This window comes from Hemiscyllium ocellatum, chromosome 6 (genome assembly GCF_020745735.1).
Source record: "Hemiscyllium ocellatum isolate sHemOce1 chromosome 6, sHemOce1.pat.X.cur, whole genome shotgun sequence".
Taxonomy (NCBI): domain Eukaryota; kingdom Metazoa; phylum Chordata; class Chondrichthyes; order Orectolobiformes; family Hemiscylliidae; genus Hemiscyllium; species Hemiscyllium ocellatum.
The window spans coordinates 112,313,934-112,331,377 of NC_083406.1; the positions used below are offsets into that span (position 1 = coordinate 112,313,934).

Here is a 17,444-nt window from a genome sequence, read left to right on the forward strand (position 1 = left end):
GAGGGCTGGAGTGGCTAGCTCATTAAGAATATTCAAGGCTGAGATAGTTTTTGAGAATCAACGGTTATGTGGAAAAGGCAAGAAAATGGAGTTGAGAATTATCAGATCAACCTTGATTGAATTGAAAGGTGAAGCAGACTTAATGGGCTCAATGTCCTAATTCTGTTCCATGTATTACAGTATATTGATCCAGTTCAGTCAGTGCCAATTTCTGAGTGATTTTGGGACCATGCAAACCAACTCATTCATAGCCCAGACAAACAAATATAGAATCAAATAGCCAGGCAGCATGGTGGCTCAGCGGTTACCACTGCTGCCTCACAGCTTCAGTGGCCCAGGTTTGATTCCACTCTCGGGTGATTATGTGGAGTTTGTACATTCTCCTCCATCTGCATGGGTTTCTTCTGGATGCTCCAGTTTCCTCACACAGTCCAAAGATGTGTAGGTTAGGTAGATTGGCCAAGGGAAATGCAGGGTTACAGAGAGAGGGCAGGGGTTTGCGAGTCTGGGTGGGTTGCTCTTCAGAAGGTTTCTGTGGACTTAACAGACCAAATGATTTATTTCCACACTGTAGGGATTATATGATTCATGAAGCTTCCAGTTCCATGAAAGGTCTTGAGGCCTCTGCTGATATATTTTATAAATCTAATGCAGCAAATCACCACAGGACACTTTGAAGAAGAGGAGGTTAAGATTGATGAACAAAGGGAATATTGGCGTGGACAGGGGTGATATAGTCAGGTTGCTTGGTTTGAACTACCGTACCAACTTAATCAAATGCACATGAAAATAAATACTTACTGATTTCTGAAGGTAATGCAACTCAAGTATATTCACCCACATTTACTACTCACTCTGTGTAGCTGCACATTTTACCATAAGAGGATCATCATGTCCCAAGGTACACTTGCTATTTACAATCTGTACCGGGATATTTTTCTAATCAACCTGTTGTGAGATGTTATTACATACCCCCGAGAGGAGCTGGGGCTTGAATCCATGACTCTTGGCACTGAGGTAGGGACACTGCTACTGCACCATAAGGGTCCCCTTAAGATTGCAGCTATGAACACTCCCGGAAAGTATCTCTCCCTAAACCCACAAAGCTGATTGAGTTCCATCATTCTATTAACAATATCTTCATATTATCTCACAGCAAGACCACACGTGGCATTTAATGCAGATACAATGTCAAACTTGGCATCGTCTCCACTTTTAGATTAACATAAAAGACTCCATGACATTAGCTGAAGAAAGCTGGAGCAGTCTCCCTGGTCATATCTCTCAATCAATATCATGAAAACAGCTTATCTGTTCATTTGCCTTTGCTAGTGGGGAAATTTGCAGTACACAAATTAGCTGCCACATTTCCCTATATTACAACAGTGACTACATTTCAGGAAGTACTTAATTGGCTGTAAAACAGTATGGGGTATCCTGTGAAAAGCACTATAAAATGAAGCCCCCTGCTTCCTTAAGAGCAAAGGCAAGGAAACATTAAGCTTTCATATTTTGTGGACTACAAAGATCAGTGGTATTTTGCAATCACCTTTTAACATTCTTGATGTTATACTTATACGATCATTAATCCAAAGTGACCAAAAGTCCAACTGTTTGCCCCACTTATTATTTCACCTCTAGTTGATCTATTGAAATTTCAGTGCCTAATCACATTAATTTTCTGCTGGCTGACAATTTCACTGCAGCCCTACCAGTGAAAGCTAGTGCTTCCAAATAAACCTATTGGGCTTTAACCTGGTGTTGTGTGATTTTTAACTTTGTACAGGTTCAAGTCCCACCTCCTCCATAGGTTTGTCAAAACTCACTTGAACAGGTAAATTAGAAAGAAAATCTACAACAGAGTTAGATGATAAATTTATTGAAATAGGTCACAGATTAACCATGATATAACTGAATGGTGGCCCAGGAACATACAAATCTGTAGGAATAGATCACTCAACCTGTTTTGTTATTCGCTAATATAATGGCTAATCTGACTATTTCGCATTTCTGCCTGGCTCTGATAACCTTTTGCTGATCCAGAATCTATTTGCCTCTGCCTTCAAAATAATTCAAAGACTCTGCTTCCTCTCACTTTTGAGGGAGAGAATTGCAAAGTAGTTTGACCTCTGATGAAACAAAAAACATCTCCTCACCTCTGCCTTAAAGTGGTGACCACTTACCTTTGGACAGTGACCTCTATTTCCACTGAGGAGCATTCAACACATTGATCTCAGTCTTCCAGAACATCAACCCAATAACATTCCTACTACATTTCTAGTTGGATCTTAACCAAATCCAGTTGAATCCTGCCATCTGATGCACCCCTAAAATTTAACAAAAATATTCTTGCCATTTGTCCTTCATTTGACCTTCACAATCAGGAGCTTGTCGCTCCTTTGACCTGTTACTCATAAGTGGACATAGACTGGCTTAATAACGTCAATGTACAGAGGACAGAACCCGGGGCCAAGAATGTAAAATAGTCATGAAGAAATACCAGAGGTACTTCTGGAGAACATTCTCTACTAATCTTCACTCAGAGCATGGTTAGAAAATGGAGACGTGACCACAAAAGTAATTGAGTTGAATGGTATTTAAATAAAGACACGTTGGAAAATGGAACAGAAGTGATTAGAAGAATGAGAGAAGGACAGTACAAAACACAACCACCTGCACGGACCTGACACATTGAATAGTCTGTTTCTGTGTGGGAATTACTGTCTAATATGATGTATTACCTAAACAAATATCTCTACAGCAAAGAAGTCAAGTCAATGCCCTGCTGTCAGTCTACCAATGCTGACTACCCTTGTCTGAGCAGGATCTAATTCTGCTCTCTGATTTTTCTATCCTTTGCTATTTTAGCTGGCATTCTCGTCCAGTACCGATCAGCTCAATGTCGCACATCAATTTGAACTTGCATTCAGGCCTGTTCTCCACCACCAATCAACACAGTTTAATGCACAGTGTTATCCTTATGATTAAAGGCAGTTTAATTTACAACATAACCCTCTAATCAGACAGAGGCATTAAGGAATCTCAGAAAAGGCTTGTAATTCATGAATGTTTGGTAGAATATTACAAAATCCATAGTTATCCCACACTGAGAGCAAGGATAGATTTTCTCACCATGCAATAGATTAGAAATGTAATGAAAATATATTTCTGACCTCTTCAATACAATTTTAATAACATTCTTCCTCATGGTTGGTTTTATTCTCCTTACAATGAAGAGAATAACATGGGTGATTTATAGCCTTTCATTTCCCATGTTTGATTTATGTAGAGCAGTGGTCCTTTCCAACATCCTTAAAGGTGAATGATCCGTTAAGGAAATGGATGACGCACTTTATTACATTTTGTTCAGAAGTGCGTAACCTGTCTGATGCTATTGTCACATTTACAGCCTTCAGTGAATCGCAATCACAAGAGACAGACCAATAAAAACGCAAAATCTATTGTGTCGCTGGGACAGAGACAATAAAAGGCAATCAAAACACATCATCTCTGGCTTTAACACAAATACAATGTCTCCTTCAAGGGACCTTCAAGTTGAAAGCAAGCAAAGACACTTTTGAGTTGAGAAGGAAACAGAATGATGGCACATGCAGAATTCCAACACCATCATCTCACAAATCAGAAGACTAACACTTAGAGATTAAGAGATATGCTATAAAAATCACAAGTTTCCATTTTTATTAACCATAAAGTGAAACAGATTGGCTTATGAAACTCATTAGGGACTAACTTAATCTCTCATAGGCCATATAAGCCACACTTGATCCAGTTACCCTTCCTTTTACTTGTTCACAGAATGTGGATATCACTTAGGCCACAAGTTACTGCTCAACTCTAAATTCCTTCAAGAGCTGCCTTCTTGTGGTGCATTTATCTCACTGCAGTTCATGGTGCTGTTAGGAAGGAGATCCAGCATTTTTACCCAGCAACAGTGAAGGAACAGTGATAGAATCGCATATCAGAATGGTGTGGAACTTAGAAGGAAACTTGCACATGGTGGTGCATCCATGTATCTGCTGCCCTTGCCCTGGTAAGTGGCAAATTTGGAAGGTGCTACTGAAAGAGGACTAATGGGTGGTGCAATGCACTTTGTCAATGGTGAAGAGAATGAATGCTTAAGGTGGTGCACAGGATACCAATCAAGTGGATGGCTTTGTCCTTGGTGCTGTCAAGCCTCTTTCTTTCAACCAATGGTTATAAAAGAAGGACTAGAGTATGATGCTCAATTTCTTGATGACCATAAACCACTTTCCCCATTTGATTTTCTGCTTGCTTCTATTCCTAATTGCATGCTTTTACAATTGTCAGGTCAGTATTTTGGGTTGTTGGAGAATTAACTCTGCTACTTGGCTCACAAGATTGACGTTATTAAAACTGTCACAGTATTATCATAGGCTCAAGGGCCCACTCCTGTGCTGTACTGTTTAATGCTCTTAACAGATAATTGGCAAAACTTGCAAAAAGCTATCTAAGAAAAATCTTTGTGAGGTAGCAAGTAGTTAGGGTCTGGAATGCACTGCTTGAGAGTGTGGCAGGACAAGCTGAATGCAGGCATTCAAAAGTGAGTCAGACTGAAATTTGAAAAGGAACAATGTGCAGAGTTAGAGGGGAAAACTGGTAAATAGCACTAAATAAAGTGTTTACTCAGAGACCTGATGTATAGACAATGTGCTGAAATGTAATAATTCTGTGATTCTATTATTATATTTCTCTAATCTCCCTAATCCTGTCATCTGATTTATAGATTCAGATTTTCCTGGATGTTTGATTCTATTGTTGAACATAGTAATGAAAGTGCAGGAGCCCATGTCCAGATGTCACATCCCTTTCATGAGAACTACAAAAGCGAGCTAAGGGATGAACTAAGTCTCCACTGCACTGGATTTCCAGACTGTGGGTCACTTATATAAAATAGCATCAAAGGCACCCTGTCATATAAGCAGATAGAAACAATAACATGACGCTTTAGCATTTAAACTACTTGACTTCAAAATGATCATTTTCCTCGTCTTTAGATTAATATTTTGGAAGGAAGATCATATTCAGTTATCATTTTACATTACTGAAGCAGAATCAAGTTAACTGAACTTCATATAAACTGATCTTAAATCAATTTATAACAAAACCACTTTTACATGATTTTACTAAGTGTGAATGGAACACATTTATTCCAGCTTATTTGATGCAAAAGTTGAGTGTAGGAGAATATTCAGGAAATAGAATTATTTAACGATAGCTAGATACTGAGCATTGTAAGAGTGATGAAAGGAATTTTTCATGGTATGGCCAAGGATTGTGTGCAATTTGAGAAAAAAAAAGGCCAGTGGCAACATTAGGGGCTGTGAAGCTGTTTTCTACAAACAAGCTGCAGATCGCAAACAGCGTCAAGAACACAGGTCCAGACCTGAGTCCCTAAGCAACAAGCAGAAGAAAAATGCAAGAAAATGTGGAATAGTATCTAGCAACAAATAACTGAAATCATTAAAATTCCAACCCTATATCTATTGCAGAGATTGTTCTGCTGTCTGGCAGGTAAATCAAGGGTTTAACAATTGTAAAATTTTAAAGGCTTCCCCCAAGGAGATAACAGCCTATGAAAAATAGCATGTCTTCAGATTCCCTTTGCCAGATGATGTGAAAGGCTTAAATTCACTGAGAAATTTTGAGAGTTGACATGTCACGCTACTTATTGAGGATAATCAGACAAGATGTAATCTTCATTACAAAGGTCTTTTTGATATGCAATTCGGATGGTGTAACAATGTATCACAAAAATCATTTGTGAAGAAGATAAAAATCCACATAATGGGATTTATAGACAAATCTGCCTGCTTGATGATAAGGTAGCTTAAAAGTCTTCTGTCTGAATGCATGTATCATTTGGAAAAAAATACTGATTGAACTGATAGCACAAATAGAAATAGGCGAATATGATTTGCTAGTGATTGCAGAGACTTGGCTGCATGTGAAATAGATTGGAACATGAATGTTGCTCAGTACAAGATATTTAGAAAGGACGGGAAGCTTTTAAATAAAGTGAAGGTGTGGCCCTATTAGTTCATGGTGGTTGTACAGAACAGGGAAGGATGATCTAATTTCAGTAAACCACAACATGGCAGTGGTTGGGTAGAAATGAGAAAAATTAAATGTAATAAGTCACTTAAGAGAGTTGTACACAAATTCCAAAAACAATAACCACACAGAAGGCATTGGATGACTGGCAGAAGACAAAGATTAAGGATATAGAGGTCTTTTTCAGGATGGAAACTGGTGACTAGTGGAGTTCCAGTGGGATCCACATTAGGACCAATTGCATAAACTATCTCATTGCCATTTCTTTGAGGACACTAGCCCAAAGTTATTCAGTACCCAGGCAATTGCCAGTCTGTAGCTGCAACAATTTACTTAGTGTCACTTCTCTAGTCATTGTGGTTTTTCTGAGTTCCTTCCTCCCTCCCTTTGATTTCCTGACGAAGAGCTGCTGGTGGGATCTTACTTGTATAGACTGTCATGATGACTGATGCAAATTGCCTGTTCAATTCATCAATCACCTCTTCATTTACTTTTATATTTTCTCCAGTCTTGCTTTCTTTATGATACTATTCACTTTCTACAACTTGGTACTTTTATAAACACTTGATATGTTTTTTATATTTCAGACTAGTTTTCCCTTGTAATTTTCACCTCCTTATTAATTTATTCATTTTCCTTTGTTAGTTTGTATATTCTATCCAACATTCTGACCCGCCATCTGTCTTTGCACAATTGTATGTTTGTTTCCCTTAATTTTGGCACAAGTTGTTCATGAGTTGTTTTTCCTTCTTTGTCACACAACAACGAAGTCCATCAGGACTAGCTGACCTACAGCCAATTCTGGGATGTTATTTGTACTCTGTACAGTGAAGAGCAATGCAAACAACCTAAAAGAAAAACAGAAATTGCAAGAAACTTTCAGCAGGCCTGTCACCATCTGTCAAGAGAAATCAGAGTTAACGTTTCGGGTCCAGTGACCCTTCTTTCTGATACAAACACAACCTGTTCAATTCATCTGCCAATTCTTTACTTTCCATTATTAATTCCCAAACCCATAGGAGCATTCACTTTATGAATGCTTTTGCTTTAGTGAATTCTCACTATCTGTTTTGATATTTCTAGCTAGCTTTTCTCATGTTCTCTTTTATTCCTCCTTATTGATGTTTGAGTCATAGCGTCATAGAGATGTACAGCATGGAAACACACTCTTCAGTCCAACTTGTTCACGCCAATCAGATATCCCAACCCGATCTAGTCCCATTTGCCAGCACCTGGCCCGTATCCCTCTAAACCCTTCCTAATCATATACCCACCCAGGTGCCTTTTAAATGTCGCAATTGTATATCTTCTTTCACCACCTCTGGACAAAGGAAAACATCAAAACCCATTATGTTAAAATGGCCATTAATGCTTTTGCACACACCTCGTCATCTCACAATGGAAACTCAGATGGATCAAATAAAGTTACGCTGTTAGTTCAATGACCTTCTAATTATCCTACTGAGAAATGCCATCAGTATGATTGCCTGACTGAAATCTAAGCTTGTATCCAATTCCAAGATTCAATGTTGGTTTGAGTTTGACACTTCAGAAGGAGGGCTGAACTCTCCATCTCTATCTCTAAGTTGCTGGTTGGAAAAAAGGATACATTTTACCGGGACTCTGTCCTCTGGGAAGTTCTAGCTCACATGAACAACTTTTTACTACCTCCAATTTTACAAAAACGTGTAACTTGTCACCTATCTCCTCTTCTGTCTTCCTTAATTTCCCAAGTGCATCTGTGTGTGATAGAGTGGTAAAGCAATTCCTTAGTGTTATGAATGTTTTATTAATAAAGTCTAGCTTTCATTCTATCTTAAAGGATTTTGTTGTGCATTTATTTCAAGAATTGGAATCCAAAACCTGGTGTTTGGGGAACTGGTGTTAGCCTACCTCAATGAAGGATGCGAATCAAAAGAAGCAAGGAGTAAAACAATCAATACCTCACTGTCCCATGCTTAAGACAGGAAAAACAATCATAATTTAAATTTACCCTATTTCCCTTTGTCCATGATACAAGACTAACATGATAAACCAAGCTGAAATTATCGGTAAAGTAAATCCAATTATAAGGAATAAAGTTTGTGTTTTTCTTTCAAAAAAGAAGGAATTGCAAAATGCTTTCCCTATATGCAAGTAAACATTTCAGATCCCCAATCAGGAAACAAACAATTTGATTGACTTTGTCACCATAGACAATTCACCCTGATGGTTTAATAAGTGAATGGGCGATAAAATGTACTCCACAAAGTTTGTGAGAAGATTTGTAGCTCGGGTGCTCGTTGTTGTGCATCAACAGATGCCTAAAGGAAAGACAACGGAATGAGGACATGACGCAACCCAAAGAACTAACCACACTACCATACATCAAGAACATTTCCGAACTGACAGCCAGACTACTGCAACCATTAGGACTCATAACAGCACACAAACCAACAGCCTCTCTCAGACAACAACTCACCGGGACGAAGGACCTGATACCCAGTATGAGCAAACCAATGTAGTGTACAAAATCCCATACAAGGACTGTACAAAACACTACACAGGACAAACAGGAAGACAGCTAACGATCCACATCCATGAACACCAACTAGCCACGAAACGACATGACCAGCTATCCTTAGTAGCCATACACGCAGATGACAAGCAACATGAGTTTGACTGGGACAACACTACTATTATAGGACAAGCCAAACAGAGAACAGCCAAGGAATTCCTAGAGGCATGGCACTCAGCCACAGATTCAATCAATAAGCACATCGACCTGGACCCAATATACCGGCCACTGCAACGGACAGCTGGAACTGACAAGCGGAAGCGGCAGATTCAAACCACTACAAATGCCGGAGGAAAGATCACAGAAGCGCTTCACAGGAGGCTCCCAAGCAATGAGGATGTCACCTAGACAGGGGACGAAACGTCTGCAATGCAAATTAGCTCAGCGAACAGAACCACAACAATGTACTCCACAATTAAATGTTAGAATCGATTAACTTTGAACAGAAAGCAGCCACAACAGAACATCTTTAATATGGTCAAAGAGTTGCAGAGAATTTTGATCATTTTTATTTTTATTCTGCCCAATTCCTTTCCTCTGTTTGCTTATTGGATGTGGGCATCACTGGTTGGAACATCATTTTTCTTTTACCCATCCCTAATTTCCCTTATTTTAAATCTCCTGTGGACCTAGAATCACTTGTTAGCCAGCCAGGTAAGGCTGGCAGACTTCTTTTCTGTAAGGACATTAGTGATCAGTAATCACACTAAGCTGGAAAACTTAACAGTCAATTAAATCATTATCACCTCAAGGAAATTCAAAAGCATCAACAGAAATTGTTTGAAAATTCAGAGGAGTTTTGGAAAACTGAGGCAAATTCATTCTGACTGGTTGATTTTTAACAGTACCATGAGGTGCCATGTTAGCACAGGCTGTGGCAGCTGTAATATACATCACTGCCAACTGTAGGGGTAAAAGATCCAGCTCATTGCTCCTTTCCTATTAGGTATAATATAGAAACATAGAAATATAGCAGCAGGAGGAGGCTATTTGGCCCTTCGAGACTTCTCTGCCATTCATCGCAATCTTGGCTCATCGTCCAACTCAATAGTCTAATCCAGCTTTCTCCCCACAACCTTTGATCCCATTTGCCCCAAGTGCTATATCTAACCACCTCTTGAATACCTTCAATGTTTTGGCATTAACTACTTCCTGTCGTAATGAATTCCACAGGCTCATCACTCTTTGGCTGAAGAAATATCTCCTCATCTCCGTCCTAAACGACCCACCCTGAATCCTCAAACTGTGACCCCTGGTCCTGGACACACCCACCATCGGGAACATCCTCTCCACATCTACCCTGCCTAGTCTTGTTAGAATTTTATAAGACTCCATGAGGTTCCCCCCACATTCATCTGATCTCCAGTGAAAACAATCCTAACCTAATCAATCTCTCCTCATATATCAGTCCTGTCATCCCTGGAATCAGCCTGGGAAAACTTCGCTGTAGCCCCTCGAGAGCAAGAGCTTCCTTTCTCAGAAAAGGAGACCAAAACTGCACACAGTATTCTAGGTGTGGCCTCACCAAGGCCCTGTATAACTCCAACAACACACCCATGCTCCTGTACTTTACACCACTCACATTGAGAAGGCCAACATACTATTTGCTTTCTTTACTGCCTGCTGCACCTGTATTCTTGCATTCAGCAACTGGTGCACAAGGACACCTAGGTCCCACTGCACAGTCCCTTCTCCCAAATTATTGCCATTTAGGTAGTAAACTGCCTTCTTGGTTTTGCTTCTAAAATGAATAACCTCATATTTATTCAAATTGTACTGCATCCGCCATTGATCTGCCCTCTTTTCCAGCCTGTCCAGATCATGCTGAAGGATCACAGTTCACCCTCCCACCCAATTTGGTATCTTCTGCAAATTTTGAGATGTTACATTTTGCTCCCTCATCCAAATGAACCTCACAGTTCTATTACCAACCTATGTAATGTTTCTGAAAACTCTGCAGTATTTCCATATTTATAACCGTTTATAGAAGTGATTTTCTGTAGTTCACGAAAGGCCACAGAAATTTCTTTTCATTAGAGAGAGAGAGAGACAAATAGTTACATTGCTTGAGGGGTACCATGTCACATCAAGCATGGGGAAAATCAAGGAGACAAGTGTCGTGAATTAGCGACTAGCCTTGCTAAATGTGGTCTGACTGAGCTGACACCAGCAGATGCTAAAAGGAAAAGAATTAGTCATCTGGTAGTACAGAGTCAACCTCTCATTGTGTCTTCCATGTAGACTCTAGCATTGCTGAAAATGGTCACATTTTATTGAAGCCTTTCATCTTGCACTCATTTAGGCATTTCACAAGAATATACTTTCAACAGGAAAGCAAAATTTGATAAATCATGAATATGAGTACACTTGGGTACAATAAATGTTTGTTTTCTGCTTGAATTTGTATTGTTGAGAAATGTTCTGATGAGTAGAAGATGAAAAGCTATACAAAACTGCATCCTTTTCAGCAAAACTAAAGCAAAGTAATTATTTTCCTATTGGTCTCCTCAATTCTCCACTGCATTCTGTAAACTTTCAAGAAAACAATAATGATGCTCATATTAATGTACCAATCAAAGTCAATAAATATTAAGAAAATGACTAGTTTGTTTTAAATTGTGGAAAGCTAAGGATTTATTATAGTCCTCACTGTAGGAGTAGGCCACTCTTCCTTTTTGAACCTGCTAATCTCTCAAATGCTCTGTCAAAAATGTCAATCCTTGCTTCAGTCAGGTGAAATGTCAGCCAATGTTAACCCTCTTAAATCAGGTAAGAATGTAACTTAATTGGTGCTGGTGGGTACATTCTGTATTCCCAATATATTTCCTTTTATTACAATAATCTTACTGTAATTAAACTTATTACCTGTATCTTTGCAAGTGTTTGATGTCAGGCACTCTGACAGCTAGTGTGCTTCCAATTACACCTGTTGGACTATAACCTGGTGTTGTGTCATTTTTAACTTGTACACCCCAGTCCAACTCCGGTATCTCCAAGTCAAGGCTTTATTACTTTTCTTGGGACTTGTTGGTAATAAAATTTTTCTATCTTTCATTCAAATAAACCTTGTAATTAGCTCTTTAATTTTGCTTATGGCCAGCTTTTAATCAAAATATTTAAATTGTGAGTCAAAATAAAAGAGATAAAAATAATTCTTGCAGCTAACTAATCGAGAGATGGTTAAAAAGAGCCAAAATATCACTTGGTCATAAGACAGACAATTTAAGAACAAAAAACATTGTGATTGATCTTTTTATTAACATGAGTCACAGATTGCTTCATGATAAGCTGAGCTTCTTACTCTCATTAACTGCAACCATTTTTGCACCAAATCTCTTTAAGACAACAGCATTTATTTCTGTCCCTTGCTGTCTTTAACTAAAAACCTACTGAAGGAGTTAAGATGCCACAAACAATCCAAATATTTCCTGCAAAGGGATGAATGGTACCTTTCTCATTCCCAGTTTCCTTGACAATTCTGCTTATGGATAGTTTTCCCTGATTTTCATGATTTCCAGCTGAAACAAGAAAGAAATGCAAAACTGTTACTATGCTGCCCTCAAAAGCAAAGGATGTGTGCCAGCCACGAGCAACTGTTCACAGGCAAGGGAGAAAAAGCTGATCAATGGATGTCATTCCTTCATTCATTGGCTGCGTAGCTACCTCTACACACACAAACATAATGACAATATACACATGAGCAAAATCCAACAGCCGCCATAACCATCTCTTCAATATATGAGAAGGAGCTGTTGAGTACCTTAGTTTACTGTAGAAGGCGACAAGACCTTCTGATTTGTGGGCAATTCCTTTGCAAATGTCTTAACTTGACTTTACAAGTGCTCATTTGTTTCATTTCTAAACGTTCTTACAAACAGAAGAGTCAGAAGCAGGACTCTTAGCCTTCTCCACCATTTAAAAAGGTTATTGGAGAAACTCCGCAGGTCTGGCAGCATTTGTGCAGACAGAATCAGAGTGAACACTTCGATTCAGGCATGTCTCTAGTTTTGGAACTAAGGAGAGAGATGGAAAAGTGATGAGTTTTGGAAAGAAGTGGGGAGGGGCAAGTGAAACAGAAGGGAAAATTAAGTGAATGCAAGAGGGCAAAGGAAATTTGAAGTCACTGGTTTATTTTTATTGATTCACAGATGTGGGCATAGCAGGCCAGGCCAGCATTTGCTGCCTATCCCAACTGCCCAGAGTCAACCACATTGCAGTGTGTCTGGAGTCACATATAGGCCAGACCAGCGCAAGGATAGCAGTTTCCTTCCCTAAAGAACTTTAGGATCACAGAACAAAAGGCCCTTCTTGTAGGGATGGGAGACAGGTCCAGTGTAGGTGGAAAGGTAAAGGTAAATTTGCCGTAATTTTATTAGATAATAGAGTTGCTCATTAGAGAGAGAGAGAGGTGACTGGTGGCGGTTTAACCTGGGGGTCACCACACCTCAGGCAAGGGAACAGGTTGAGAAGGAGAGTCCTCCATGGTAATCTCAGCCAGAATGGGAATTAAACCAACACCAACATTAGTTTACATTGCAAACCATTTGTCCAATCAGCTGAGACGTACATTGTGCCATGGTTGGACAAAAGACCAGTCAGATACTGTGACTGCCATTTAAAATTGGTAAAGGCAGTATCAAATGCCAGGATAAGTGTGAATAGATAGATTTAATGTATGAGTATGGGATATCTTCTGTGAAATGGTGTGGAGATTTACCGAAGCTATTGTTTACTGCAGTATAACCATTCCCATCTTGCAGTGGCAATAAAACTTGATGCACCTCAAAACCCATCTCAGTGAACAAGCACACTGGCTCTGAATAAACTGACCTGCTTATGGATCCCTGCTAGCAGTCTGCTAAGTGACATAGTGATGGGTCTACTTGTCAAAAGTATCAGGCACTCCTAAGGGAGCTAGAGAAATTGCACTTTTGACAAAATATTTATTTGCCCTTGCTTTCAATATCTTCAGCTAATGATAAAGTGAAATCAAGAGATGTGAAAACTTGAGCCTTGCAGTCCTAATATTCACAGGATTGCTCAGGGCACAGTTAAGCGTAATGATCACACTGCAATGCAGCGGAACATACTCACTTCAATCCTCAGTAAATTATCTCCAAGAAAAGAGTTATTATTTTAAATTAAAAATTCATTTCAGAAACCCATCATCACCTTCACATTGCAACGAGGGAAATGCAATAAATGTCAGTCTGACTTATTGAGTAAATTAAACTTCTGTGTCATGTAATGAAAACATATCTATACCTGCATACTTTATAGGTATTTCTCAAACCCAGTCGAGGTGTCACCTAATCATAGCTGTTCAATTAACTTTATTGTGTTTCTTTATTTGCACAAAATTCAACATAGAATGTTGGCATCACTGGCAAGATCTGCATTCATTGCCCATTCCTAATGGCTTTGAGATGTCGATGGAGAGATGCCTTCTTGGACTGTTGCAGTCTGCACGGTGTAGACATACCCTCACTGTTGTTCAGAAGAGAGATCCAGAATTTGTCTCATCTTAAAAAAAGACACAGCAATATAGTTCATGAGGAAATCCTCTACTTATATCCTTTTCCTTTTCATATTGAGCAGTGTCCTCTGTGAAAACTAACAGTCAGTTCCAAAAGCTGCAGGTGGCAACATTTAATTTTGCCCAGTATTAGGGGAGAGGCTTTTTACAAGATTTTCTTTCGGACACTTAGGACAGTCTGGGGCTCACTGAAAACAATTTCAGATCCAGAATTAGTTGGAGGAAGAGACAGAGAGAGGCAGACTCTAAATTAGGTGTGCTGATCTTAGTTATCCTGTACAAAGACAACCAAACTATCTGGTATCTAGTTAGGGACCACTAATCTTTTACTTTTGGTGGACATAAGGTGAGATTTAGCACCCAAGCAAAGACAATAAAGCTATAGCATTCCACAATTTAGAAGAAATAACAATATTGGCTATAAAAGGTGGAATAGTAATATAACTGACAAGACATAGACAACCTATTTCTAATTCCCAGTAGCATGTGGAAACATGTTAGTATACTGTGGTTGAACACCTTGCAGTGCACACCAAATTAGCACAAGCAATCAAGCAAGATCACACAGATTTTTCAGATTCTTCCCCTCGGATATTAATGATATTAATGAAAGGGGAAATTGTGTGCAAGTAATTTGATAGAGTTTTTTGACGAAGTAACAGAGAAACTCAATGGGGTTAACACTATTGATGTGGTATACATGGACTTTCAGAAGGCATTTGATGTAATGCCACACAATGGACCTGTGAGGAAGGTTACAGATCGTGAAATAAAAGAGTCATTGGAACGTGGATACAAAATTGGCTGAATGATGGGAAACAGAAAGAATTGGTCAATGGATATTTTTCAGTTTGGAGGGCAGTTTGCAGTGGAGCTACCCAGGGGACAGTGTTGGGATCCTAACTTTCCTGATGTCTATTAATGCACCTGGATCTTGGTGTGCAGGGACAATTTCATCATTTGCGGATCACACAAAACTTGGAAGAATTATAAATGTGAGGTGGACAGGGTGGATATATGGCAGATGTTTGATGTAGAGATATATGGGGTGATGTATTTTGTAGGAAGAACATTGAAAGATGGTATAAAACAGGGGTACAAATCAAAAGAGGTGCAGGAGCAGAGGGACTGGATTATCTGTGCACAGATCATTAAAGGCCACAGGGCAAGTGGAGAGCAGTAAGTAAAATATACAACATCCATAGCTTTATTAAAAGGGACATAGTGCAAGGGCAAGAAGGTGATGTTGAATTTGTATAAGACACTTGTTGAACCTCAAGTGGACTTTTTTCTACAGCTGTGTGTGCCCACATTATAGGAAGGATGTGCATACATTGGAGAAAATGCAACAGCACTTTATAAGATGGTTCCAGAGATGAGAAATTTCAGCTATGAGGACAGATTGAACACTGTTCTCCTTGGAGAACAGGTCCAACTGAGGCATACAAGAGGGAATTGGATAATTATTTGGATAAGAATCTGTAAGGATATAGGAAAAAGGCCAGAGATTGACATGATAATTTGAAGAATCAATTCAGGTACAATTGGCTGAATAGACTCCTTCTCCACTAACAATTCCATGTTTCTGTAACATGGTGGGTCATCAAATCTTGTCAAACTTCACAAATGAATACAATTCTTCATTTTGTTGATCTGGCCTTGAAACCTTCCCTCAAGAGCCATCCTGTCATAGACTGCCTCAAAGCTTGTTTCTAATCTAGTTGATTACCATCCCGTCTGCCTGAGACTCTTTAAACTGCAGCTCAGTGCTTCCTCAAAGGCACAACCCAGCTTTTTGCTGACAGCTAGCTTCTTGAAGCTAAAACTTTTGTGTTTTCCCTGAGCTTTATTCTTGCTTAGCGGCCTCTACCAGATACTATTTGTGTGCATGCTTTTTAATTCCCATTCATATCTGAACAGATCTATTCGAGGCACCTGACTTCTTAGGAGTTACTACAACATCCATGACTCTTGCTAAGCCCTCCCTGAAACAACAAATTCCCTAGTAATTCTGAGAACTTAGCCTGAGTTCTAACAGCACAGATTTCCAACAGCACCTGACTTCTCACTGGGTCCCCAGCTATAGGTATATAGTGAACCCTGGTTGCCTTTTCAATAGGTCAACAGTTCATTCTGCATAGAGCTAGTACTCTTTCTCCAAGGACTTCCTTAAACCCCAGTTCTACGGAGCTTGTTTTGGTACGGCACCTGTAACAAATGTATTCTGTGCTATTTCTCTTGTAGAGAGATATTGGCACAGTGGTGCTGAAATGTCTCCTTCAGACATGAAGTTGCTCAACAACTTTTGACTTCTCCCTGCAAAAAATCAAGAGTGGCCGGGTCAGGGCGCACACATACCCAGGAAGGGTTTTAAGTTTTGCTGTCCATTAGTGAGAAGTTTCTGTTAGCCGTGTTATGAATCAGACCATACACCCTCAACATATTTTAAGAAGGTAGCCAATACCCTGACTATTTCTTATTTTAAAGGTAGATGTGAAGCGGGTGTTCCCATTTGCAACTGGTCAAACCACTTGACGTTAAGCAAAACACAATTTACAAACAAAAGAAAGAGGAATTTAGAATAGCTATTGGAAAACATAACCAAATCATAGATACAGTACCTATTACTAGTTAACTGTTCCAATACAGTAACATCCCATAAATAGACCCTTTGGCAAAAACGTAAATCCAGACACAGATTCTTACATGCCATTCAATATCAAGGGACATTTCAAAGAAAGTCACAGTTAGGAATCATTACCTCACACCTTTAATGCATTGTCTGAGTTGTGATGTCACCTTTTCTTTATAAAACCTTAAGTTATCTTGGGACTGTGATGTGAAAGAAGTTCTGGGATTTACACATTAATCAATCTAAACTTGCATCCCCATTCTAAGTGATTAAAGACTTAACGGCAATCTAGATTTGTTCCATACATCGCATCAATTGTATGACACTTTGATCTTTAATGATAAATTCTGTGTCCTATGATCCTGCTACATTAGCTACCTGATGAAGGAGCAGCATTCCAAAAGCTTGTCCTTCCAAATAAACCTGTTGGTCTGGTGTTGTGTGATTTCTAACTTTGTCCACCCCAGTCCAACACCAGCTCCTCCACATCATCACTGGAGCTTGCAACCCTTCTGGGACACAAACAGCCTACAGATAAAAACAACCTCGAAAGCCTGATCTGGGAGAACTGACCACTGCACTTCTAATGTACAACTGTTGTTAAAAAACCTTAAAAGCCTCCTCTG

At 39.3% G+C, this 17,444-nt stretch overlaps 1 protein-coding gene across 1 annotated transcript in view; it reads right to left on the bottom strand.

Moving 5' to 3' along the window:
* Positions 1–17,444, bottom strand: part of dhrsx (dehydrogenase/reductase (SDR family) X-linked) — a 285,105-nt gene that overhangs the window by 156,013 nt on the left and 111,648 nt on the right. Inside the window, exon 3 of the mRNA XM_060826870.1 lies at positions 12,100–12,168. Coding sequence (XP_060682853.1) covers positions 12,100–12,168 — 69 coding nt within the window. The remainder of the gene's footprint in view (positions 1–12,099; positions 12,169–17,444) is intronic.